General features: G+C 43.3%; 5 protein-coding genes across 5 annotated transcripts; 3 read left to right on the top strand and 2 right to left on the bottom strand.

Annotated features, from left to right (window-relative positions):
- Positions 1-60: 60 nt before the first annotated feature.
- LOC117847979 (DNA-directed RNA polymerase II subunit RPB7) lies at positions 61-2,707 on the bottom strand. Its single transcript, XM_034729290.2, has 6 exons — positions 2,491-2,707; positions 2,208-2,373; positions 1,993-2,043; positions 1,560-1,625; positions 1,102-1,170; positions 61-345 (listed from the first exon to the last, which is right to left on the bottom strand). Exons 1-6 carry the CDS (start codon positions 2,604-2,606, stop codon positions 280-282), a joined length of 534 nt encoding a protein of 177 aa, XP_034585181.1. The 5' UTR covers positions 2,607-2,707; the 3' UTR covers positions 61-279.
- A 104-nt stretch (positions 2,708-2,811) lies between these two features.
- On the top strand, positions 2,812-8,107 carry LOC117847978 (1-(5-phosphoribosyl)-5-[(5-phosphoribosylamino)methylideneamino] imidazole-4-carboxamide isomerase, chloroplastic). Its single transcript, XM_034729289.2, has 9 exons — positions 2,812-2,947; positions 3,065-3,181; positions 3,257-3,315; positions 3,609-3,816; positions 4,874-4,959; positions 5,647-5,748; positions 6,299-6,432; positions 7,062-7,110; positions 7,588-8,107. The coding sequence occupies exons 2-9, from the start codon at positions 3,076-3,078 to the stop codon at positions 7,765-7,767; spliced, it is 924 nt and encodes a 307-aa protein (XP_034585180.1). The 5' UTR covers positions 2,812-2,947; positions 3,065-3,075; the 3' UTR covers positions 7,768-8,107.
- A 5,025-nt stretch (positions 8,108-13,132) lies between these two features.
- LOC117848487 (GDSL esterase/lipase At1g54790) lies at positions 13,133-16,808 on the top strand. The gene is made up of 5 exons (XM_034729917.2): positions 13,133-13,598; positions 14,642-14,842; positions 15,361-15,527; positions 15,725-15,995; positions 16,396-16,808. Exons 1-5 carry the CDS (start codon positions 13,355-13,357, stop codon positions 16,662-16,664), a joined length of 1,152 nt encoding a protein of 383 aa, XP_034585808.1. The 5' UTR covers positions 13,133-13,354; the 3' UTR covers positions 16,665-16,808.
- Positions 16,809-16,961: 153 nt separating this feature from the next.
- Positions 16,962-18,305, bottom strand: LOC117848489 (UPF0603 protein OsI_019212, chloroplastic). Its single transcript, XM_034729918.2, has 3 exons — positions 17,757-18,305; positions 17,474-17,666; positions 16,962-17,389 (listed from the first exon to the last, which is right to left on the bottom strand). Exons 1-3 carry the CDS (start codon positions 18,177-18,179, stop codon positions 17,142-17,144), a joined length of 864 nt encoding a protein of 287 aa, XP_034585809.1. The 5' UTR covers positions 18,180-18,305; the 3' UTR covers positions 16,962-17,141.
- Positions 18,306-19,941: 1,636 nt separating this feature from the next.
- Positions 19,942-25,724, top strand: LOC117848490 (uncharacterized). The gene is made up of 7 exons (XM_034729919.2): positions 19,942-20,391; positions 20,569-20,648; positions 20,860-20,920; positions 21,446-21,503; positions 22,104-22,161; positions 22,290-22,362; positions 25,378-25,724. The coding sequence occupies exons 1-7, from the start codon at positions 19,957-19,959 to the stop codon at positions 25,468-25,470; spliced, it is 858 nt and encodes a 285-aa protein (XP_034585810.1). The 5' UTR covers positions 19,942-19,956; the 3' UTR covers positions 25,471-25,724.
- The last annotated feature ends 174 nt before the right edge of the window (positions 25,725-25,898 follow it).

Genomic DNA, 25,898 nt, shown 5'->3' with positions numbered 1-25,898 from the left:
CAAAGTTATGATAATTGGTAAGATATTTGAAGATACAAATGCCTCAGAACATTGACGTGATTTGCAACAAGCAAGATGTGAATCCCAATTCATCAAAGCCAGTCAGGAAAAAAGTTTCAGTGGGGAGGACAGTTTACTACGGTTAAGAGAAATTCTAACATCTGTCTCAATACAGGTTCAAATATCCGTACAACCCTTCCTGTTGTAACACTACACTGCATTTAAGTCTCAGTTGATCACACTCAGAACATTGGAGTACTATCTTGTTCCTTGAACCATTTACACTGCTGCACCAGGATCACTGATAACACCCAAAAAGTCATCTTTTATTGTGCCAATGCAAAACTGCAGTGGAAGTGATTGAACTGTCAGATAGCACAAGTATAACATCAAACTGATAAAATGACACTACAGAGCAGGAACTTATTACACAATGAAGTTTCATAAAAAAATACTACCTTTTTTGCTTCAGGTGTCTAATATGCTTTTAGCGTGGGATAAACAGCAAAACATCTTGTCACGAAAAGATGCTAATGCCATGGCATCACATGTTTCTAGGATGGTGCTAAACAGGACTGGAGTATGTAAGGCCTAGTTGGCTACAAACTAAAGCTACAAGGCAGAACATTACATTTTTATGTGACCAAAAAAAAAGCATGGAAGCATGCCTAAATTAACATTTCTGATAATTTTAACAAGACATGAAAATGAAAGAAATAAGTGGTGATGCTTGGGCCAATTCCTGAGGGGCCAGACGCAAAGAGCACCAGAGATATGTCCTCACAAGAAACAGACTAGACCATGTATATTGGCCAAGGTTGTATGCTTCAGGAGATTCAAGTGTGTTATTTAACATGGAGATGTAGCAAATAACATAAGTTGTTGCCATTTGGTAAGCACAGGTCTTAAGAAATCACAAACTGCAGGGGGCCATGGCCCACTTTGGTCTTAACCAAGCTCCACCCCTGCTCAATCATCCAGTGGCATTGCGTAACTTATGGTTGTCATCTAAAGGTTCTATTACTCAAAATTCTGAACAATTACAGAGCACATCGAAGTTGGAGCTTTTATGGTAAAAAATGTAGACAGTAATGAACTTACAATTTCTGTTGCATCAACACGAGTACCAATAATCTTCAGCCGCACCTCACTCTCCTTCTGAATTTTTACCTGAAAAGACAAACAAGAAACTCACAACGAGCACAGGAAAATGACAACAAATAGCTTTGAACAGAAAATTCATCTTACAACAATAGCTCAATACTCACACCTACTCTTTATTAAAATAAAAATATCTTCATAATTCATTAATGCAAGTATGAATTGATGTACCATCAAAGAAAAATTACAAGAAATTTTATTTCGAAGACAGCACTAACAACACTTGATACTCAAGAGTAAACAATTATCATATAAGAGAACAACTATCCAAAAAATATCCATCAGAAAAATATTCTCCACTTACTGCGAACTTGATGAACCTAAAAAACATAACTTGCCAGCAGTGGTTACAGATGATGAGAAGACTCATAACTACTACTTTTAGGACAGAAGCATACCGATCCATCAGAAGTTGTGTAGTTTGGCACATCACCCGATTGGAACTCCATATCGTCAGGAATCAACTGCATTGTGGTCGAACAGCACACAGGGACTGAGCATTACTCAGGAAAACAATATTGACTAACAGTTTAATTTAACAAGATGCATATGCAAGTATCCTGTGGCTGTAAAAAGCACTCATGTATTTAGCAAACATATATCATAGACTCATAGTAGTTGTTATTTTTTAAGGAAGCATCAGTAACTTCCTACAAACATATATCATAGCAGTTATTTTTTTAAGGAAGTATCAATAACTTCCTACAAAATTCGATCCTACGAGGCAACCAAACAGGGTGCAATGCCTAATATGAACATGAAGAGAAGTTCTGGAGCTTATTTGGACAATTTTAACTACAAAAGCAGCACCAAGCAAGGCAGATCACTCACATGATTCGACACAAAAATCTGCACCGGCCCAGCCTCTGCGAAGAAGCCCATCTGCAGAACCAACAACGAAGATAGTTTAGCCACTAAATCAGCCCTGCAGTCACCACCTCCAACACTAATTCACTTAGCACCTCAGCACACCAATTCACACCAAATTTGAGCGAAGCAAGCACAGCCCTGAGCAATGGAGGGAAGGATGCAAGTAGACAACCCACCTTATTGACCATGGTGACGACGGCCTCGAGGATCTCACCCTTGAAGGGCCTGAAGACGACGCACTGGTACTTCACGGGGAAGGTGACGTAGCCGGTGCCCTCCCGGATGAGCCCCTTGCCGATGTCCTCCACCCCCGTGATCGCCACCACAAACCCGTGGCGCCCGCTGCGAGACAAGAGCGAGAGCAACACGCATGCCGTCTCAGCACCGCCCTAAGCCGTCCTCCTCGTAGCCCTAGATAGCTAGGTTTAGGGGAAGGGGGGAGGGGAGGGGAAACCCTACCTGCACGTGCCCTCGACGTCCTTGATGAGCTTGGAGACGAGCTTGTCCCGGAGGTGCGGCCCGAAGTGCCGCGGGTGGAGCTGCATGTTCCGCTCCAGCACGATGTGGAAGAACATCTTGCTCCGCTCCCCTCGACGGCGGCCGGCGGCGGCGAGACGAGTCGAGGCAAAGCGAGTCTTTTCTGAATGCCTGGTGCTAATGCTTCTCTGACCTCTCACCGCGATATACAGGAGTAATAAACCCGCGAAACGCCGTATCCGTCGTCGGATCCACCTTCTGGTGCATCTGGACCGTTCAATTAACGCCTCATCCCACAATCAGGAGTCGCCCTTGGTCTGGCCGTCACACCACTCGAAGCAAACACCCCGAGCGCCGCCGCCGCCACCACCGCCGGCCCGCCGCTCTTGCCCCATCCAGCCGGACCCGTTTGCCGCCGGCGGCCGCTGCACCGGTGCTGGTACGCGCCAGCTCCCATCCGTCTACCTCCCCTTTCTGCATATCGGTGGCCTAGAGGCTCGTACTTGCTCGCGCTCCTCATTTGCTTTCCTGCCGTTGTCTGTTCGCTGCTTACCAGAGTGTCGGAGGATGGCGTCGAGATGCCCGGCGAGGGTACCGTCTCCGCGGTCCGCGCCGCGGCACGGCTGGGCGGGATCGCGAGTTTCGGCCCGCCCGTCGAAATGCAGGGCCTCGGGTATGTAACTATGTATCCCCTTTTGTTTGCCTTTTTGTCTATGGCTTGGGATTGATTGGCCGTGCGTTCTGGCAGGAGGACGTTCCGTCATCTGTGCCGCTGTTAGCTTCAGGCCATGCATTGACATACACAAGGTGTGTAAGAATGGTGCCTTTAGTTTTTGTTCTCTTGATGCCTATGTGTGTGAAATCAAAAGACACTGTGGTCAGTGTGTCATCTGAAGTTCTACATGATTGCAAATTAGTGCCCTGGCTGCCCTGTGCAACAGCCAGTCTGTACGACTTGTATGCTCCTTGGTTTCTTGTTGTGTGATAAGGAGGCCATAGAATAATTGTGCTAAAACTTCTGAACTGTGGCCATTGTCCATCAATCCCCTCAGCTAAGCTAGCACTTAATAATCTTATGAGATATGTTATTGAATTTTCAGGGGAAAGTTAAACAGATTGTTGGCTCTACTCTTCGGGATTCATCAAATGATGGCACAGCACTTGTGACAAACTTTGAATCAGACAAATCTGCTGCAGAATTTGCAAAACTCTATAAAGAAGATGAACTTGTTGGCGGACATGTTATAATGCTTGGCGCGGATCCTGCAAGCCAGGCTTCATCACTGGAGGCGCTACGAGCATATCCTGGTAAGATTGTGTTATCTAGTTGCTGCAGAACTGTGGCTGTTCATTGGATTGTCTCTTGCATACAACTGTCCATACCTTTTGTTTTGTTTGCTCTTATTAGTATTATTTTGAGCACTTGCTGTTCGCCCTTTGTCTCCACTGTGTAATCTGGATATTACATATGGTTTTGGAATATCAGATCAAAATATCAGGTAGAGTTTTGTGACTGGTAGAAAGTATCCTGTTGAAATTTGGAAGTACATTTTCTTTTGATAAAGCACCATGAGCTTCATTACTTGTCCCTTTTTATTCATAATTTCTTGTAGCATGGATAATACATAGTCAAATGCTGCTGATGCTAGTTGGAACAATTATGGTTATCTCATTTTATCATCCAAATTTATGATCGATAGAATAATTAGGTGTGAGTCTGTTAAACACGGATCATGGATATCATAAATGCTTATGGTGACTCTAGCTTCTAATTTGTTAGACAACACCTAGATAATTCTGCCTATGCATACCAGTGTGTGGTATCCCATTTAATAAGATGCTGTATTAATGTACTAGGTAACTTGTTTTGTCAAATATGTGCGCATTGCATTACCACCTTTGTAATGTATCATGAAATTTACTAAACAGAAATGTGGTACTTCTTGTACAACAATTAATTTCATTGTCTTAAGTGCCATTCTGATAGGTCTCTTTCATAAAAAAAAAAACAGATATAAAGTTAGCCTGCTGAGGATTAACACATCAACATATGAGCCTAACACCCCATAGTGGGTTTTATTCAAGGCTATTTGGAGATTGTCTAGCTGATACTCCATGTACTTTAGCTACACTTATCTTTTTTGAACCCCTATTCCCCTAATATATGTGAGATCCCAGGTAACGAATGATCTCAGTGCTACAGCCTGTTGTGCTTGTTTAATTCTCTAGGGAGTCATCAACCTTTCTGTATGGAAAATTTTGTACATCATCTGTTGGTTGGTCTGTTAGCATGATTTGCTTATGCTGTAAGCCTTGAGATGCCATCATGACAAATTATAATAAACATGGGCTACCATAATACTAGGTGGTTTGCAAGTGGGAGGTGGAATAAATTTGGAGAATGCAATGTTGTACCTTAATGAAGGGGCAAGTCATGTGATAGTAACCTCAGTACGTGCTCATGCTCTAAATTTGTGTTAATTATGTTATTCTCCTTTTCCTTCATTTTGTGACATCTTGTCTAAACATGTTTGTTGGTGTGTACTTCACCAATCATCCTCCTTATTACTTCTCTTGGCCAAGTTTCCACATTTTGATGATTCCTTCAATGTCAATGTGTTTTGCGTGTTGGCTGTCTCATTTTCATGTCAATGGGCATGCTAGTTTATAGTCACATGGCTGTCGTCGAGGAATACTTTATCACCATTCTTGGACAGCCCGTATGATATGCTTCTTGTTATGCCTCTTCCAGATTGGGCTTGTCAATACTCAATAGTCTTGTTGTGGTTTGGTCGATACTCTTAGGTTGTCATCCTCGTCGCAAACATTATCCCTGGATCCCACTTAGAATTTAGTGCAAGTAGCAGATATTCCTCTCTTTTTTCAGCTGGTACTATTGATGATTCTTTGCTAATAACTCCTTTATCTTCTGCTCAACCAACCTTCGATGACAGTCCTGAGATAGCTTGTTCTAATGTGGAGGTGATAGCTTTTTTGTTGTTATTGTTTTCTTATTGCGCATTGTTGCTCTTTTTGATATTATACTTTGCACAAGAATATCTGAGATTTGCATTAATGCAGTTTGCCTTATGTGTTATTTGAATATCTGTAACTCATGAATTCAAATCTTTTATGTAGTATGTGTTTAGCGATGGCAAGATGAACATTGAAAGGCTAAGGAAACTTGTTGAGCTGGTTGGGAAACAGAGGCTTGTGTTGGACCTTAGTTGTCGAAAAAAGGTACCAAGTGCATAGGACAACTATATTAAAATTTGCTTCATGATGCTATGTTCATCCATTTGCTCTTTCATCTGTGATACTGAAATTGTCATTAAACAAGTGAACGATGTGAGGTTGTGATTTGCTGAACTATGCTATTTTTGAGCCCCAAATACACAGGAGTGTTGCTTATCATGTGTTAGGAAGAGAAATTTGAAGTACAACACACCCAAAACACGCCCTTACATCTTTTACTTGCTACATACACACCACATGAAAGTAGAGCAACCGAACGCTACTAACCAAGTAAATAACAAACTATTTCCTTTGAAGTGAGGCTAGATGCATTCTTATGTGTCCCCACTTTTGTGGTTGCAATGCAAGGAGGACTGCATACAAGGCCTGTCTTTGAGCGCAGAAAAATCATTTATGTAGTTTTAAATGGTATGCTTCTCTTCATTGCATGAACTGTAATCCTAGATAAACAAGCAGACTCCTTGTATGGACACTGTACCATCTTATTTACTATTTCAGTTGTTGGCTATCTTCTAACCAAAATTTTCCTTGTTAGGATGGCAGATATACCATTGTAACTGACAGGTGGCAGAAGTTCAGTGATGTATTTGTGGATGAACCTACATTAGAATATCTTGCTGCCTATGCAGATGAGTTTTTGGTTCATGGTGTTGATGTGGAGGGTAAAAGGTGCAACTTTGTTCCTATCTAGTCCATCTTTTACATTGATAGAAATTAGTATTGCAATGGCGATGCTGACCACCTTTTGAAACAGAGCCTATGGGATTTGATTGTTTTGTAAGTTGCCGCATCCTATTAGTCCATTATTTATATGATGGACCAGTCTTCATATGCTGATTTAATCTTTAGAAATACTTTCTTGTTCTGTGAGCTTTTTGATAAAGATGTAAATTTTGTTTTACCATTAAAAATTTGAAATTAATCTGCTGCTCCCAAGAGAAAATCCTACCGCATTAGCTCTTTTTTAGTGTCAATGACAACAACAGAGCCTTTTAGTCCCAGGAAAGTTGGGGTAGGCTAGAGATGAAACCCAACATGAACCAACAACCAAAAGGAAAACGTTGTATCAACTATAAAAAGGCCTTAATAATAGTAATATTACTAGGAGGGATCTAAAACCTAGCTCTTTGTTTTAAGTGTAACGTAGTCAAAATTTGATCTAATTCTCCGCTTGGATATACTTTGCATTATATAGTTCTTATCTGCTGAAATCATGATGATAATCCTGTTCTAGCAGTGTAAAATTTTCTATCTCACAATTACCTTTTTTCTAATTTAAGCTAGGATGTGAATTACAGGTTGGGAATTGATGAGGAACTTGTGGAACTATTGGGGCGTCATTCGCCGGTATGTAATACATTAAATTTGGACTTCTAGTTCCTTTCTTGATCTTCTTTTCACTCTTTATATGTTTTCTCTTTGTACTCCATACTAGTATAACTTTCATCTAATTTTACCATTTGTATTATGCTGTCAGTAAATTAAATGCCAAAATAGGGTAAAGCAGAGAATATCCCTTTAGTCTTTTTGATAACAAATATTTTGTGATGGCGATTGTTATTTCAAAAGCAATGCACTAACTTGCCTATGGTCTTAATTTAAAACCCTGTAGTTTTTTTAGAGGTGTCCGTCAAGTCAAATCAAGAACTAGTTGATTAGCAATCTTTCCATGCTTATTTCTCTTGACCTGGAGCTATCATCATGATAACTCTTGAAGACTATCAACAAATGAAATTTTATATTTACTCTGCAGGTGTCTTCCTGTTTTTAGAGTTTATGTTACTGTTTGTTTTTGAGATCACAGTTGTATCTTTGATTCTGTAGATCCCAGTAACTTATGCTGGGGGTGTGTCAACAATGGATGACCTAGAGAGGATAAAGAAAGCAGGCAAAAGTCGAGTAGATGTTACTGTTGGGAGTGCTCTAGATATATTTGGAGGAGATTTGCCATACAAAGACGTTGTCCTTTGGCACAAGAAGCAAAGTTTAGTTGGCCAACTGTGAAGAAACATGAGTTATGGCTTGATCATTACTATCAGCTATGGTTCAAGCTTTGACAGAAGCCAAACTTTCTGAACACTCTATTGCAAATAATTCAGTGGGCTTTCAGTGATATAATCTGAAGCTGATGTGTATGATTTGTTCTTGTGTGGGCATTAGGGTTGATTTAGCAAAAATAGGGGGTTGATTCATGATTAATGGACTGTTGTTAAACTGTTTCGTACCAGTCTGTAAGCCTGTTTGGTTTTCAAGCACAGCTGATGATGACGAATATTTATTACATTCTGTGCGGTCACAACCCACACCCACAAGCAATTTTAGTGACAACGTTTGGCTTGACTGATTCTTGGTTTTCGATTACAATTAATGTTCACCTATTTCAATTCACACTTTTGAATTTGAACCAAATGTGTATTTGGGTTGCGATTTGTTCCCAGGCTTATGAGACCAGTCTGTTAGCCTCTCTGGTGTCTGCAGAATTGGACGATGGATTGGGAAGATTAGCCAGGTAACCACTAGGCACACGCAGTGGTTGGTGAAGCTATCGAAATTGTGTTGACCAACTTGTTGCAGTATTATATCGCTGGTTTCCGGGTTTAATGATAGTGTAACTGTTGATCGTTCAAAGTATGATGAACTTATATACATGACTGAATAAAGTAACAAACAAATATTTGGAAAATGTTACTACGGTTGGTACTTGTGTGGTTGTGACGGGCAAAACTTAACCAATATTACTACGAAATATGATTGAGATATACGAGTATGGGCTTTGGAGCCTCTTTTGTTTTGCATTATTCACCCAAGCAAAAAACAACACCAGGTTCCAACATGAGCGCGGCGTTTATTTAACAGTGGCGCCCGCCGCCCGGTGCCCACTCGCCATGTGGTTTGTCAGGGAAAGGCAGCCTGCCGCGCACAGGAATAAACAAACGAGGTCAGGACAGCGACGCACGTGCCGTTTGCCTCCTCGAGGTGATGCTTCAACCGTAGCATATTTTTTAGCCTCCCACCGTCCCACGAGATTATACAAAACCGAAGTAAATTGTCGCTTCCTATGAGGTGCCATACATTCTTTTTCTTAAAAAAAAAGAGCTTCGATTTTGGGAAAATTGTGCTATCTTCCTCCAAACTTGCATTGTGCGATCGGCTCACCTAACGCTTTGGGTTTGCATTATACTTCCTCGACACCGTTGTGTAGTTAGTGGAAACTAACCTCCAAACTTGTGGTTCTCATTTGGCCCCAGTGGGCTTGCATTTTACTCCCTCCATCATAAATTATAAGTCGCTTTAACTTTTTTAGTACATCCACTTTGCTATACATCTAAACATATTGTTATATCTATATACTTCCTCTATCCCAAATTATAAGTCGCTTTGACTTTTTTGATACATTCACTTTGCTATGCATATAGATATAACAATATGTCTAGATGCATAGCAAAGTAGATGTACCAAAAAAGTCAAAGCGACTTATAATTTGGGATGGAGGAAGTACATAGCAAAGTGAATGTATCAAAAAAATTAAAGCGACTTATAATTTGGGATGGAGGGAGTAACTTAAAAGGTCTGCAAACGTAAATTTGAAGTTTAGGGCTAGGTGAGGTAGTAGCGCAAATTTGATTTGAGGTCCGATGGAGTAAACCACAGGTTCAAGGGCAGAGTACAAAATTAACACGAAATGGTAGCATCTCCCATTTTAATGTTCACCCCTTGACTCTTTGACGCCAACAGTCAATCAATTCTGCCTTCGGCACAAGGTACAAAGCATGTTTAGCCAACCATGAAGAAATCAGAGATACAAATCATCGTCAGTATTACAAACAATGCAAGATATTTCCAGTAAGAAAAAACTATCGAAGATATTCCAAAAATGTGTTTTGGAATTTTAAACTTGTGGGATGTTGCAGTGACTGATCTATATAAATGGTTATTTTTCAATTTTATATCTCTGATTTCTGTCAGATTTATGTTCCTTTAGTGTTTTTACCAGACAAAAAATTGCATTTTCACAAAGACACAAAAACACTGAAAATGAATACCTTGTGTCCGTGGAATGAAAGATCTAACGGCCTACATCTACCCCCATCCGATTAAACCCTAGCGGCCACCTCCTGATGAGGCCTCTCTCCCGACTTAACTTTTCATCCATATTCAAAATTTGATTTTTTTTTTCCTTCTGAAAGATGAAAATTTGATTTTGGATTAAAATTCTTTTTCCGGTTGCCCGTTGGGTACCAGGAAGACCGATTACGTAAACAGACTTTAAAATATTTCTCCTTCTGAATAAAACTTACGGCAAAGCTTTTGTTGTCCTTTTTTTAAAAAAAAAAGCTTTTAACACATTTAGATTTTTTTCGAAGTAAAACATTTAGATTTTCCATATTCGCTTTTTCTTCTGCATCATAACCTTTTTCACAATAGCACAAGGCAACCACCCCAACATAACTGGGAAGTAAGGCTGAACACAAACCTGCACTTGCACGGATGAAGGGATCAGATTGTCAGCATCTTATCTTGTTATCTTCTAGGGTTGCTAGCAGTATGCTATCTTGCAGATAGCCGGTGCTTTGATAGTGAGAAATGGACGGAAGGAGGAGGGTGGACGTGGACAAAGATATAGCACGGCGGATACTGAACACCAAACGAGTGCAAGTATTAGTGATGGCCAGATTACCTCTTTTCCTCTTAAGTGATGGGCACACCTCACCACCACCTGTTCGCTTCGCCGCTTGTGAGAAACGGGGAAAATTAGGCACGGAGAGGGCGCGTCTCTTCTCTATGTCGGTTATCCAAGAGGATGAGTTGAGTGATCGTCGTTGTTAGAACTCGCTCGAACCATGTGTGCTACTCTCCATCCCCTCATCTCCGTCGCTTCAGATTTTGGATCGAGCAGTCAATGACTATAAGCCTGGTGGTGTTGGATCTTTACATATACTCATGTATGAACAACCACGTTCTCACTCCTAGAGCACTGTTCTTTCTTTTTTTAAAAAAAAAAGTACGATCTTTTTTTTATTTGGAGTGGCTTTTAAATTTTAGGAAGAACAAAAAATATAATTCTCAAGAGGACACATATGGTTGAGGTACCTTTTAAAACTATTTATGAATGCTCAAGAAATTTTAGGATAGTCTTTTCACAAAAAGAATAGATAATGAATGTTTTTCTTTCGACAAGCAAGCCCGTACCTAAGTTTACGAGACCCTGGTGCGCAAAACATAAATGGTGGTCCTATATTTTTAAAATGTAAATAACAAAATGTAGATTACGCTAAATGTTGATTGCATCTGCATCCTTGTCAGCCTCGTGCCATAGGTGTCCATAAATCAATGGAAGGTGAGGAGTCATGACTGCTGACTCTCATTCTTCATGATTGTGTGATTTGCATCGCCTAAGCTGTGATTACTGAGTTTGATGTGGAAAAAACTGAATTATAACATACTTAGGTGAGCTAATTGCTACTTAGAGTGAACCCTCAAAATTGGAGGCCCCGCACATTCCTTCGCCGCTTGCGCCATGTTATGTACAGGCCTGCCGACAAAGTGTATTCTGTTATGTATGATTCAATTCAGTGTCTTTTAGACTTGTGAGATTCATCGATAATGGTATAGGTTGTTGAAATATGTTGGACTTGTATACATGATAAAACCAAAATAAACTAATACTTGTTGCATGCAGGGAGGGCCTTGCCCCCCCCCCCCCCCCCCCCCCCCCCCGATTAGAACTTCTTCACTATAGTTCGTTTACTTTGCAATGAAATTTATTTCTAACTAATCTGCATAACAAAATTTACACCGTCCCCTCTTGTTCCAATCCTGACTTCGTCCTGGTTGCATGTGACTATGCTTAAGTCTCCCTATATTTCGTAACGTCTTTTTTTTTTTGCATCCGGTCCATGTCCCTTTCGTGCCTGCGCCTAACAAAACATGTATTTTTGGCCTGCAGAGAAACCATGGAAAAGAAATTCTTTGTGTGTGAGTTTTCACGTCGATCAACAGCTGGTCCCGCTCATTACGCTTGTGCACGGCGGCACGCATTCGCTGCAAGCATGGCAGAAGGCAATGAAGAATGTCCGGTACAAGCAACAGTGACGCGCTGCACCAGGGCCACGTGGGTTTGGCGCGCAAGACGACGTCGTCAGGGATAATCAAAACAGGCGTGGGGTCTGGTTTGGACAAAAGCAAATCCCAAATCGCCCTCGCCGCTTAAAGTTTAGCCTAGATCAAACTTAATTAAAAGTATTAAATATAGATTAATAATAAAAATAATTGTATAAATGAGAACTAATTGACATATAAATCTATTAAATTTAATTAATTCATGATTAGTACATATTTATTGTAGCCTCACAAGTGCTAATCATGAATTAAATAGGTGTAATGGATTCATCTCGCGAATTAGTCCTCGTTTATGCAATTATTTTTATCATTAACCTATATTTAGTACTGCTAATGCTAATTAGCATCAAACATCCATTTTTATCATTAGTCTATATTTAGTACTTCTAATTAGCATAATTAGCGTGACCCGAGCTGAACCGTAAATTACCAATTTGTTTCCTGACGCGCTTGTCGCCCCTCCGTCAGCACACACTACCGGCCCAACCTGCCAACCACCGTGAAATCTGTGGCCCGGCCACCCGTCTCTGTTCGTTAGCATTCTTTTTTTTCTCTCCTTTTTGGCCTCGAGGTGATGTTTCAACCGAAACATCTTTCAGTCCCATGACAAATCCATGTGTATGAAACATAATGTGATAACTGATCCCGCGAACGTAATTTCTTTTTGTTTCCCCGCCTAAAATTTACATGAATTTCTTTTTTTTTTTTGCATAGAGGGCTGATATTTCTTACTTGAAGGTAGCGCTAGGGCAACATTTTATTAGGCTGCCCAACACCCCAACCCTTAGAAGGAATATGGTGGCAACGCATTGCGTAAACGCGGGTTGGCAACTTAGCTCACCACCAAATACGACACCTTTGTCTTGTTGCAAAAGGGCTGCAGCTCTAGCTAGTTTCGTCAACTCCGCACTATGTAAGAACTTGCATAATTTCCGTGATTCAGCCTGGTGATCGTACTAAGTTGGAAGGCAGATGCAAATGTGCAGTTTCATATCTTTATATTGAGATTTTAAAAATAAAATTTATGCAAGATGTAGCTTGGGGACCGAGAGCCCAACTTCTTTTGTCTCTCCAATTGTAGAAAGAAAAGGTTCCCCACATGCCCCCCCCCAACAAATATCCATAATTACTGACCAACCCTCCATATACTCCCACGTCCATAATATCTTGACAATGCAAGGGCCAAGATGCAAAGGGACAAAAAGGAGGTGGCAGGCACCCATTTTAATCATTAATGGTCTCCCCCCTGACACCCCCGACTCAAATCAAATCTGCCTTTGCCCTGCCCCAGCTCCAAAAGCGAAGCTTCAAGCATCAGCAACCTCCTCCGCCACCTCCCTCTTCACCTCCTCCTCCTCACTTGGAGTAGTAGCAAGCACCAAGCAGCACACTGCACACAACACGGCGGACCGGAGTGGAGTGGAGTAGGGAGCTGGGCAAGGGAGCCCCAGCCACCATCCCCGCCGCGGCCATGCGTTTCTCGGTGGTGCTCCTCGTCGTGGCCCTGCTCTGCCTCGGCGGCGGCGGTGGAGGTCGGGTGGCGGCGTCCACGGACTTCAACTTCCCGGCGGTGTTCAACTTCGGGGACTCCAACTCCGACACCGGCGGCCGCGTGGCCGCCGGGTTCGAGTCCATCCTCCCACCCTACGGCTCCACCTTCTTCGGAGGCCCCGCCGGCCGCTTCTGCGACGGCCGCCTCATCCTCGACTTCCTCAGTACGCTCGCCTCTCGCTCCCTCTCGATTCCATCTTCTTGAATTCGCCTGTTAGTACTATTGGGAATGTAACCATCTGAACTGCACCCGAAAGAATCGGTGCACGGGCGATCGGGTTCTCCTTGAATTGCGGGAATACGATCGTTCATGTTCAGTTCTTGGCACCCACCAAGTGCGCAACAAGTAATCGGTCGGTGTACGGATGGTATGGCCTGTCGTTGATTCCTGAGGACACCGTGGCCATTTCGTCCGGGCGGTTGTTGGGAAAAAGGGCGATTTAGTTAGGATGGTCTGTGGCCGGACGCGACAAATGCGCCCGTGCGGTGGTTAGAAGTGGAGATTGAGGCATCATTGCAACTTGCAAATGGTCCTTGCCTCCCTGGTGGTTGTATGCTCTTGTTCTAACACCCGTTGAGGAACTGTGCTTGTTGTGTGTGGTCCAATTCTTGCCATTAGGGGGATTGCTGTTCGTCCTGGCATTTTCGTGGGATTCGGTGGATCTGCAGTTAAGCGAGTGCTGCTTATTGATGAGATTCGTCGCAATTTTGCTGTTTGTTTTTGCTTAATTTATTGGGTCAACTGATTCAGCCCTACCATGTGCTTGCATTTAAGTAACTTGAAACGGACCATGGCCCACAGCTGCTTTACATTGATATTGAAATCAAATCACTGATAGATTGTGGGATTCGGAGGAGTAACCAAGAAGCAAAGAATTTGATCTGCAGATTTATTGTACAGAAATTACATACAAGGTGATTGAGCTGTTGGCCACTGCATTAGTGCAGTATCAGTTTCGTTGGCCCAAAACTTTTTTTTTTTGCAGAGTTGTATAGTTAATAAACAGAATAAGTTGGCCTAGTCATCCTGGGAAGGGCTTGAGGGGCTAATGCATTGCCCTTTGTAGCAATTCGAAACTGCTGAGAGCATTCCATTATAAGTATCAACTTTCTTAATATCAATACCAAGTTTTAAGCTCTCCCCTTTCTGTCACGGAGAATTTTGTTGTCTGTAATCTCATTCTTGTTGATAAACTTCTTCCTGCAGTGGAGGCAATGGATATGCCACTCCTCAATGCGTATTTGGATTCTCTTGGTACACCAAGCTTTCGGACTGGTGTTAATTTTGCTCAAGCTGGATGCTCAATCACACCAGCAAATCCAACATCTGTCAGCCCATTTTCATTTGGCCTTCAGGTGAAGCAATTCTTTGCCTTCAAGGACAAAGTTGCTAAGCTCCTGTCTAAAGGTATGAAAGTTTGCCTTATAGGCCTCCTTTCTAAATTGTGGGTTGCAAAGCAAGATAAGAATATCTTCTGCTATCCTATAGGCATATAACCTTCTCGGCAAAGCAATGAGCATCATCTGTGTAAATAAGAAAACATAATATAGAGTAATTTACAAAGAAATAACAATTCTGAAGACATGTCAATAGATCATAGACTGAAGAAGCTTCTGTCAGTTCATCCTAGTTAAATGAGGCATTGCGATAAAACATAGAAAGTGACACATTTGGGATAATTATACCGAACAAAATACTAATCATCTTACTCCATGGTGTTGTAATAGGTCTAGGATAGGCTATCTAAATGGTATGTGACTGGCTTCCATCATGTTAATTGCGTTTGAATTAATATATATCAACTAGATATTTAAGAAAACTAAGTTCATCGACACTGCTATTGATATCCAAACAAAGCTTTTGATTTTGACGATTGAGACTACAGGTTTATGTTGGTGATGTAACTTCTTATTTTAATTTCTTAGGAGATCTGTACAGGCAATACATTCCTCAAGATGATAACTTTTCTGAGGGACTCTACATGTTTGATATTGGGCAAAATGATCTTGCTGGTCAATTCTATTCAAAAACAGAGGATCAAGTCATTGCATCCATTCCAACTATCTTGTTGGAATTCGAAACTGGGCTCAAGGTTTGTAAAAACATAGTGCTTGCAACTTTACGTGCCTTTTTTCCCCCCCAGAGTTCAGTATAGAGACTAGATTCTGATATAATTCACTTAGGTCTCAAGTTCTGCATTTTTATTCTTTCCATAATCTTCCATGTGCTGTTTTGGGTAAGAAGGTGCTTCACACCTAACTCTTTTTCTTTGTTCCTTGTTAATTTCAGAAACTGTATGACCAAGGTGCTAGGAAATTCTGGATTCACAACACAGGCCCTCTCGGCTGCTTACCTCAAAACATAGCCTTGTTTGGCAAAGACCCATCCCAGCTAGATGAGCTTCACTGTGTAGCAAAGCACAATCGAGCTGCAAAACTTTTCAACTTACAGCTGCATGCATTATGCACAAAGTTGAGAGGTGAATTCGCTGGAGCCAGCATCACTTATGTGGACATCCACACCATCAAATATAACCTGATCGCCAACTACTCTCGATATGGTATGCAGCTTAGACTTTCCATTTTGCGTGATTATAATGCATCCAGATCATTTAAGATTTGTCAGCATATTGCAGCACTATGAAAAGATCTCTCGAGTGTTATGCATGCTTCGAATAGAAGTCTTATAATGAAGTGACATTATCAATCCTGAATAAGTGCTTGCAATCATAAACCCCACTAAAACAGGTGGAAAATAAAGATGCTTTAACTTTTTGGGCATTTTGCATCACTCTGCTCACATGTATGCACCGTTTTCCTTCATTGACTTTTGTTCTGTGGATTGTGACATTTCACTGGAATGTTGTAGACGTGTTGCTAGCTTATCAGGAAATTAAAGCAGCTGTCTACGTGAACAACTAGAAAAGAAACAACTCAACATCCACTTTTGCTTCTTGACAGGGTTCGAGCATGCCACTCAAACATGCTGTGGATATGGAGGTCCACCCCTGAACTATGATGGTAGGGTACCATGTGGACAGACAGTGTCTTTGAATGGTAAACCTGTTACAGCGAAAGGGTGCAGTGACAGTACTGAATTCGTCAATTGGGATGGGATACATTACACTGAAGCTGCAAATTTCCACATTGCATCTCAGATACTGACCGGGAAATACTCTGATCCTCCGTTCGTCGACAAGATGCCATTCGTCATAAAACCTAGATTCTAAGTAGCATACAATTGTTTTCTCTCTGATCAACCACTTTAACAGCATTGGTTGCGGATACGATGTATTTATTACTTGTTAATAACCATATATAGCTCGATCACAGAAGGGGGAAAAGTCACATCTGGCTTGGTCAGTTGCCTATCATTGTTTCTTGTGGCTGGCTTCAGCGATTTTATTCCATTGCCCTACTTGTCTAGTAAGGGTTGTAGAGTTTCACGTTGCAAGCAGTGCTAGACAGAGGTAATTACTTGATTGGTTACAGAGGAACTACGCTTTTTCACCTAATGAACCCACCAGTGAAAACATAAAAATATATGCAGTTATTATTTGTATATATGCTACCGCAGGAAAAATTAACCATTCTCCGTTCACCTCTAAGAATTCCTCCAACAGAAGAAAGCTCTGCTCACCCTGAGAGTGGGAAATGAACTTTTCCTCTTCGGTGTAAAATTACTGTACAGCACGCTAGGACTCAGCTCACTTCTTGGACACGTAGGCGTAGTACTGCGCCATGGGCACGACGAAGGCGATGACGAGCAGGCCTCCGACGACGAGCGTGAATTGCCCGCGCTTCTCCTCCGTCTCCTCCTTGGTCTTGAAGTTGGACTCCCTCTTGTTCTCCTTGAACGACGGGCCGCCCGTGTCCGGCAGCCCGTCGATCGCCGCCGCCAGCCGCTTCGCCGTGCTGAAGATCGCCTCGTTGTACTTCTCGTCCGTCGCCAGCACTGCAGGTAACAGGTTCAGGATCTGAGGCCATCCTAAGTGTCGACGTGTAAGTGACACACATGCTCGACGGCCGGCCTAAGTACCTGGGAGGTTCTCGGAGACGGTGGCGTCGAGGATCTGGTCGCCGACGGCCTGGACGAAGGCGGGGCCGCCGGTGATGGCGCCCTCCTTCTGGCTGGTGACGAGCACGATGATGCCCTTGTTGCTGCCCTCCTCAATCGTCGGGTACCACTTCTCCAGCACCTGGTCCGCGTACTCGAACGCGTCCGCTTTGCTCTGCAGCGACGAGATCCCGTCGATGGATGGCATCAGCGGATCGATCGATCAAGGTAGACGACGAAGGACGCAATGCGCACGGGCACGTACCGTGAGCTTGCGGACGGTGATGAAGTTGAGGCGGATGTTCTTGCGCTCCTCGAGGTCGCGGGCCAGCCGCTTGACGTCGGACTTGGTCACGCGGCTCAGCACGCCGGCGTCGTCCACCACGTACGAGTCCACGGGGGGCCCGTCGTTCAGCACGTCGAACTCGGATGCCACGGCCGGCGCGGGCGCCGGGCCCAGGCTGATGGCCAGAGACAGCGCGGCCGCCGCCAGGCCGTGGTGCAGGAACGACACCCAGCTCCTGCCGCCGCCGCTGCCGGAGTACCCATGGGAGGAGGCGGAAGCGGCGAGAGCCGCCACCTGCTGCTGCTTCTTGAGCGCGGCGCAGGAGACGGTGGACCTGGCCGAGACGCTCCTGGTGCCGCGGAGAGGGGTGAACAATGTGGAGGGGGAGAGGAGGGTCTCCATTGCTGCTGCCGCCGCGGGAGCTCGGGAAAAGAGGAGAGGAATCGCGCGCGGTTGTGAGGGCGCAGATCGCTGGAGTTTCTGCTGCGCCCAGCGTCCGTTTGGTCTGGATTGTGATTGGGTGGCTGGGATTCTGGAGCCGGATAAGGTGCGGTGCCACCATGGACGGCGCTTGTCTCGATGTTAGAGCTCAGAAGACATGAATATGTCCACGTGTCAGGATGAAATGCGCCAGTCAGGCAGTCACTGTGGATAGTGAAGGACCGAACACGAGCTTGTCTGGTGGCAAACTTTCTCTCTCGATAGCACAGTACTCCCTCAGTTGCATTCCAACTCTCTAAAGAGTTAAAGAGTTAAAGTATTTAATGTTTAGAGAGGATCACAAAGATTTATATCACCGAATAGATATACTATAAAAATATACATAACAAAAAATGGTACTTATTTGGTATCATGAATGTTAGTATTTTATTGTATAAATTTAGTTAAACTTGAGATGTTTTGACCTCCAAGAAAATTAGAATGACTTATAATTTAAAACGGAGGGAGTATATTTTCACTCCAAAACCGAACACCAAACAATATATATGAGTTCCCTCGAAAATTCTCTCTTAATTACCTTCACGAAACCAAACAAAAAATTAGAAGTAAAAATCAAATTCCTATCTCACTTCCCTCCATCAAGTTATATTGTTAATTTCCATGCCCCTTCTCAAACGGTTTCTTTCATATAAAAGGTTTGAGCCATTGATGTTGAGATGGGAGGAGTAGTTGAGTCTAGGAGGCATCCTTAGGGAGATCATAGAAGGTTTGAACAATTGACGTTGAGGTTCGCCTTTTCTTCCTCCTCTATCTCCACCCTTTCTTTTACTTATTCTTCTTTTTCTCTCTTACACTCATCTTCCTCTACTTCCAACGGAGCTCTGGGTGGGTGTGTTGGGGGAGGAGGGCTTGAGCCCCCTAGATCCGCCTCTGGTTAGAATGCAAGCAGCAAGTGAACCCTATTATGGGTGAATTCGACAAGGAAGCATGGTACGACGTTATATACACATAGAAAAAATGCGAGTCAAATGAAACTAATAAATAAAATAAATAGTGTATGTTTGATTCTGTCCATAGAATCTGGGAGGTTTCCTTGAGCTTATAAGATTGTGATGGACGAGTCTATTGGAAACCTTCAATCATGGAGTTAGGACCTGTGGTGAACAGGGAAGATGAAGGGTCAGCTTGGTAGCTAGGAAAGCATTGCCTAATTTTGCTTTGACGAGCAAGCCTTGCCTTGCTTTTGGTGGAGAGCTATTTTGGCTTGCTCGATTCAGCAAGCAAAAGCTTGCTCGCGCAATCCCTGAGACAATGCGTCAAGAAAATCAAACAACTTTTTTCTCCGGTGTCAACGCGGGTAAGGCAAGGCAAGCTTTGCTGGTAAAACTAAGCGCATCCGAAAAAGAGAGCAAAATAAAATGAGTTAAAATGAGAAGTAGGTTCACCTATTGTAGGAGGGTGGGTAGAGGAAGCACAACACAATATCATGTAGATGTAAAAGAAATGTGATTTGTGTTTTCAAAGGGAGTGAGCAGAAAAATTAGTTTCGGATAAGCAGTGCGTGCTTGATTTTGGGTGCAACTAAAATTGGGACGCTTGCTCTTGAAAGGAACGAAAAATTGGGACGGTTGTGCGGTAGCATCGCGCAAACTTCCACGTCACACTTCAGGAAGCCCAAACTAGCCGTAAAACCTCACTTCCGGCCCCGCCTCTAGCGTCACGAGTCACGAATAGAGTCATGACTAGCCTCTGCCTCTACCGCTTATCCAAAATCACCCCGTGCTCCCTCTCGCCACGGCTCCAACAATTGTCCAGAGACGCCATCGTCTCCGCCGCCCGGCGCGGCGCCATGCCCCCCGCCGCTCTCCTCCCGCTCGCCCCGTCGCCGCTTCACCCGAACCAGCGGCGTCACCTCTCCCGCTGCGGCGCCTCGCGCCGCGGCTTCACCGTCCACACCGCCATCGCCATTGCCTCGGCCTCCGCCGCGGCCTCGGCAGCGGAGGCGCCGCCCTCCCCGTCTCCTCCCCCGTCGCCGCAAACGCAGGCGCCTCCCTCCAAACAGGGCTCCCCAGTGCTGGGCGGCATCGCGAACACGAGGTCGTGGTCGCAGTACTACGGCAGCGGCTTCTCCATCCGCGTGCCGCCGTCCTTCGACGACATCCTCGAGCCCGAGGTGATTAATTAGCCTGACCCGTTACCTCTCTCTCCTCGGCGCCCTCTTCCTCCCCTGGGTAGGGTTGCTGGCCATTGAGGTGTGCGGGGGACCTCAATTTTTGGTTTCGGAATTCGAATTGGCAATGTTTGGTTTCGGAATTCGAAATGGTGGATGCTGACTCCTTCCGCGTCTCAGGACTACAACGCCGGGATGACGTACTACGGCGACAAGGCCAAGCCCCGGGCGTACGCGGCCCGCTTCGCGTCTCCAGATAGGTAGGTAGGTAAGGCCTCGCTCTACTCCAACTGCAGCTTTAATTTGTCTCAATTTTGTCAAGGACGATGTAGGAATGAATTTAAGTTAATTTGTCTCAATTTTGTCAAGGAGACAAGGACGATGTAGGAATGAATTCCAGTGGTGAATGAATTTCAGTGGTGCCCGTGTTGTGCATGCTAAAAACACAGTACTATCCTTTGTTTGATGCAGGGACGAAATCGTAAGTGTGGTGATTAAGCCGTCAAATCAGCTCAAGATCACATTTCTAGAGGTTCTTACAAGAGCTTTGCCATTTTAATTTTTGTCTTCTTTTACCCATCATTTGCAATCGCCACTGAGGCCCTGAATCTGTCTTTGCACAGCATATAGTCAAAAGTGGCATGGCATTTTAGAGCAGGTGTAGTGATATGTGTTTCTCATTCTCACACCAGTCAAGAGCATTCACCTGTATCCTTGACATAGAACATAAACAAGCTTGTTAAAAGCAGTGCGAATATATACAATTTCGTAGACTCAGACTTAGATACAAGGACTTCCACAATAGACACTTGTACTCACAAGCTGGAGTTATTAGTCTGAACTTCCAAAGTTTATTGATTTAGTGTTTAACAATTAACAGGCATACCAGCATATTCATCAATGACCAAAACGTTTTCTGTAAAGAGAAGGGTCAATTAATAAGGCCTCGATTACCTGACACACTGACATCGCTGCTGATTGCATTGCTCTATACCTAAACCTAGGCTCACAATGAAGGAACTTTATATGACCTGTGCAACAAAATATTGTTTTGCAGGCAAAAGATATAACTGACTTGGGCACTCTAAAGGAGGCATCAAAGATATTTGTACCTGGTACTTTGAGTCATCTAAGAGTTGGTTGCTGTGCTGTTTTCTTTTCAAGCAAATGAAAATGGATATTGGCATAAAAAGAGAGATGAAAATGAACACGAAGTGTTCAAATTTTTTCACACATCAATGATGGGCCTAGCTCATTTCGTTTTGTCATTCTAAATTGGACGATTCATTTTTTTAAGGCAATGGGACAATTCATTTTGTGACCTGCCTGATATGTGTTCAGTAGTTGATAACTTGGCTTAGTTTGCATTGAGGTTTTAAAAGGCTAGCAAAAATTCCATTACTTACTACTTTCATGATGAGTTGTACAAATAGGAAAGTTGTTTTTGCATGCTTCCATTGTTCTTTTCGAGACCTTTGTTTAACATTATATGGTCCTGGCATTATATAATGCTGCTAATCCTTAAACTTTCTTTAGTCCAATTGCTTTATTTTCATTACAGGCATATAGAGTGAAAAGTTAGATCCCATTCAGCCATACAGAAAAATTGATAAGAAGATATAAAGCGAAAATAACATTAGCAATTATTAAATTCTAAAGCATTGAAACGTACTAATCTGAGGAGATGTGCGTTATATGTTTGTTTCATCTTGTAGCTGGTGCAAAAGTGTTCTCAGCTCGAACAATCAAAGTTAAGGACGAGGAGGATATTAGGTAATATCTGATCTTTTACAAATTTTACAGACAAATATCCTCTTAAAATATTTATTCCTAGTTATAATAGTATCCAAATTTGGAAATTGTTTTCCTCGTATATTTTTTCATGAGTAAAATTTCTACAGGACATATTACTTCTATGAATTTGGTCTGGACAAACAACATGTTGCTCTAATGGCTACTGTGAATAGTGGAAAGGTATGCAACTGTCATTTGGATTTACATTCTTAAAAGAAGTATTAAGTTCTACAAATTTCTTACTTTATGTCAGGTGATTTATTGTGTATATTTCCTCCCATATGGTGGCATTTGCATTTTCAGTTGGATTATATCTACGCCATGTCTGTTTTGTTGCTTATTTGCTTTCTTACATGAATTCTTATCATGACTTTCTCTGCTTCTTTACTTTGGATTCTGACATTTAAAAATTTCCTTTGAGAATAGGTATACGTACAATGGGGTCGTACAGGCCCAACACATAGATATAAACCTTGGCTATGCTATTCTTAACACCCACTTCCGTCCTCTCAAAATTGATATAACACAATCAGAATGGTGAGAAGCTTGAAAACTAAATGGTATATGCTGAAGGGCAATAGTTGGTTGTTCAGAATGATGGTTCACAGACTAGAGGAACTGAAGCACGCCCTCCAGAGCAAGATCAGCCATGCTAGTGAAACCAGGTAGTTCCAAATTAAGAACCAGAACTTTATCCTTAGAGCGGGATTTTGTGCTCTCTTTCTAGGAATCGCATGCTTTTGAGAGAAGGGCCAGCAAGGATGCAATATCTCGTGTCATTGATCAACTGACAACTGGATCACTTATCCTTGTCCAGCTTGAATCAGAGCAATTAGGAACGTAGAGCTGATAAAAAATTGCAAATTTGCAGGTTCAAAGAAAGTGAAAACCGACCTGTCCCATCTCAACAAGTGCAATTTCTTTCAGGCTTGAATGACATAAAGAGACCTCAAGAAGTGGTGCCATACTGTTAATGCAACAAACAAAGAAAATCATGTAGTGGGCTACGGTAGGACCACTAACTGAATGGTGGAACACATTAATAACAGCAATGTCAGGTCCAGTAAGAGCAAAGTAGATAAGACTTCGAACAATGTGACTGTAGTGTTAAGGATCAAGTGGAGTAGCATCTATGCTTTGAAGATGAAGAAACATCCCCACACAAGTAGCAGCCGCCTATGTATAAGTCTAGAGTGAGCAAGCAAATATCTAGAAGTTTAAATACTACAAGGTGGAAAAAGTTACTTGCCATCGGTAGATGGCTAAAAAAGCTACACTGATCAAAGGTTCAGGGATAAGCACTGAAACACAAAGAGACATATGGAACAACAAACAGAAAATGGAAGGACTGCTCAAATAAAGAAGGTGCCATCAGAGCTTTGAAAACTGAACATTTGGGTGCCAACTTAGCCATCTGGAAACCCAAGGGAGAGTAGTAATGTAGAACTAGCAGATGATCGGCAACCTCAACCTGAAGGTCACTCAGAAGTATCTGAAGTTAACTCAACAGATCAGTTGTCGACTCCTAAGTCTCAATCACTAGCAAAGGCATAATTAGCACCACGATGATGCACATGTGATCTCCTTAGCTCAGGATACAGCTTCTAGCACCGCTCAGCCGTATGACCAGTTCCCTTGCAGTGAGAGCAGACAGTTTTAGTATGAGCGGCAGACAGAGAAACCTCCTTGATAATCAGATCAGTAAGAGCCTCATCCATGGTGGGAATCGTGGGGCGTGCAACAAGCTCAGCCACAGTAGATTCAAACTCTGGGCGAAGGCGCACAAGGAAGTCCATCAAGCGGAACTCCTGACTAAATTTCTCCTTGACTTCGGAACAATCACATGGATGACAGGTCTTCGGCATCATGCAGTCCAGCTGCCACCTGACGCGTGTGAACACATTGTAATACTCCTGGATGTGTCCTGCTGCTGCAGAACACGATGTCTCTCCAGAAGAGTCACTTCAAGTGCCCTATTGTGCTCATAGCGCTGCTTAAGATACTCCCACATTTCTTGAGCCGATGAGAGACCAATGAAGCTCAGCCTGATTGGTTCCTCCGCGCTCATGCACAATATATCCATCACTCGATCGTCACTTATCCGCCAAGCTGCAGCAGTCTCTGTGTCGGCCTTCTCATCTGGAGCCTTGTCAGTGAGATGGGCCGCCAGACCAATGCCCCTGAGTAGCATTCTGACTGTACATGCCCAGATGTGGTAGTTCTGTTCATTCAGCTTGACATCTAATATGGCCACAAGAGCATCACCGGAGGCCATAGGTCAGGAGAGCAGCAAGAATGAGTCACAGCGGCAGGAATTGCTGGAAAAGTTGCAGCAGCCAGTAACAACTCACAACTCAAAAGCCAGTCCGTCCAGTCCACAGCATCAAATGCACAATGCAGCGGCACCAAGCACCTTGAGCAAGCCCAAAAGAGAATCCACCGAAACAGCTTCTTGCTATCAGCTGTAACAATCAGCGGCCGCACTATACTACACAAATCATCAGGTGGCTTCAGGAGGTGGAAGATTGAGTGGCTGCAGACGGATCTAAGCGTCGGCCATCGGCGGTAACCACAGCGAGAAGGAGGGCCCTCGGCGGCGGCCCCTTCTCCGGGCGGAAATCCAGAGCAGCGGCGTGCGCCTGGAGCACCTCCGGGGATGGCGCTCTGTTGCGGTTGAAGGAGACTGGCACTCAAATCGGGCTGCCACCGCCAGGACACCAGGTCCCTGCCGGCGGCAAACCAATCTCTCTCAGATTCCCGTGCAGGCTGCGACGACTCCGGCGACTAGTTGGAAGGGCGGCGGCGTAGTGGAGGAGAGTCGGCGCAGACTGGCGGCGGAGATGACCCGAGGAGGCAACGGCAGTCTGATTATAAACCCAACCAAGCCCAGCGAAATGGGCGAGCCGTATGGGCCGAAGAATAGTACTTGCCACGCATAACGCGCATATGATCTCAAAAAAAAAAAAAACATAACGCGCATATAAATGAAAAATATTGGTCCTCTCAAAAGAATATAAATCAAACTTTTGCAAAAATAAAATAAAATCCCTTACGGAAAACGTGCACCAATCTGCATCCAGTTCTTGTACAACTCATCACCTTGTGACAATTGCTTAGACAATTACATTTTCTTTTCTTGCTGAGTAGTAGCTGGTGTTTTGGCTTCAATTTTCTTGAACCTTGTGTTGTTGACAGACATACATTGCGGGCGCTACTGCTCCAGAGACGAAATGGGGTGACGACGGTGTGAAGTTACGATCGGCTGCCGTATCTCTGTCCGTTTCATGATTCTGCAAAGCAGGAGGCAAGAAAACACTATGCTACAACTTCACGTTCAGCCGCATGCATAGAGGGATCGATCATTATTGCACTATACATGTAGTGATCAAAAGAAGGTAAATAGTTCTAGCAGTCGTCAACATCAACATACAAAGGAACTAGGCGAGGCTCTGTACGACGTTTCACTCGAGTCTGTGGACAATTTTTGAAAGTGGTGATTTGTCATGAAGAATGACATCATAATTGAATTTTGATTATTTAAATCTTGTTTGTCTACTGTAGTTTTTTTTTAGCATAATGACACAGGAGTGGCACAAATAGATCATTTCACTTGGCCGCCTTCAGTTTATCTTCAGATATCAAACGGATTGAATCTGCCTTTGAAGGTATGCTGGATTCTCTGATCGGTAACTTGCCATGATTTCCTCCTGGAGATG

This window comes from Setaria viridis, chromosome 3, assembly GCF_005286985.2.
Source record: "Setaria viridis chromosome 3, Setaria_viridis_v4.0, whole genome shotgun sequence".
Lineage (NCBI taxonomy): Eukaryota > Viridiplantae > Streptophyta > Magnoliopsida > Poales > Poaceae > Setaria > Setaria viridis.
This window is presented reverse-complemented; position numbering and strand designations above follow the sequence as displayed.

Excerpts from the sequence above, each read along its gene's own strand:
- LOC117847978 (XM_034729289.2), top strand. The coding sequence starts at position 3,076 with ATGGCGTCGAGATGCCCGGCGAGGGTACCGTCTCCGCGGTCCGCGCCG. Across the intron at positions 3,817-4,873 it reads GGCGCTACGAGCATATCCTG|GTGGTTTGCAAGTGGGAGGT; the intron begins GTAAGATTGTGT and ends CCATAATACTAG. Across the intron at positions 7,111-7,587 it reads TATTGGGGCGTCATTCGCCG|ATCCCAGTAACTTATGCTGG; the intron begins GTATGTAATACA and ends TTGATTCTGTAG.
- LOC117848490 (XM_034729919.2), top strand. The coding sequence starts at position 19,957 with ATGACTAGCCTCTGCCTCTACCGCTTATCCAAAATCACCCCGTGCTCC. Across the intron at positions 20,392-20,568 it reads ACGACATCCTCGAGCCCGAG|GACTACAACGCCGGGATGAC; the intron begins GTGATTAATTAG and ends TCCGCGTCTCAG. Across the intron at positions 22,363-25,377 it reads CTACTGTGAATAGTGGAAAG|ACATACATTGCGGGCGCTAC; the intron begins GTATGCAACTGT and ends TGTTGTTGACAG.
- LOC117848487 (XM_034729917.2), top strand. The coding sequence starts at position 13,355 with ATGCGTTTCTCGGTGGTGCTCCTCGTCGTGGCCCTGCTCTGCCTCGGC. Across the intron at positions 14,843-15,360 it reads TGCTAAGCTCCTGTCTAAAG|GAGATCTGTACAGGCAATAC; the intron begins GTATGAAAGTTT and ends TTAATTTCTTAG. Across the intron at positions 15,996-16,395 it reads CGCCAACTACTCTCGATATG|GGTTCGAGCATGCCACTCAA; the intron begins GTATGCAGCTTA and ends GCTTCTTGACAG.
- LOC117848489 (XM_034729918.2), bottom strand. The coding sequence starts at position 18,179 with ATGGAGACCCTCCTCTCCCCCTCCACATTGTTCACCCCTCTCCGCGGC. Across the intron at positions 17,667-17,756 it reads TCACCGTCCGCAAGCTCACG|AGCAAAGCGGACGCGTTCGA; the intron begins GTACGTGCCCGT and ends TCGTCGCTGCAG. Across the intron at positions 17,390-17,473 it reads CGTCTCCGAGAACCTCCCAG|TGCTGGCGACGGACGAGAAG; the intron begins GTACTTAGGCCG and ends TGTTACCTGCAG.
- LOC117847979 (XM_034729290.2), bottom strand. The coding sequence starts at position 2,606 with ATGTTCTTCCACATCGTGCTGGAGCGGAACATGCAGCTCCACCCGCGG. Across the intron at positions 1,626-1,992 it reads AGATTTTTGTGTCGAATCAT|TTGATTCCTGACGATATGGA; the intron begins GTGAGTGATCTG and ends ACCACAATGCAG. Across the intron at positions 1,171-1,559 it reads ACACAACTTCTGATGGATCG|GTAAAAATTCAGAAGGAGAG; the intron begins GTATGCTTCTGT and ends TTGTCTTTTCAG.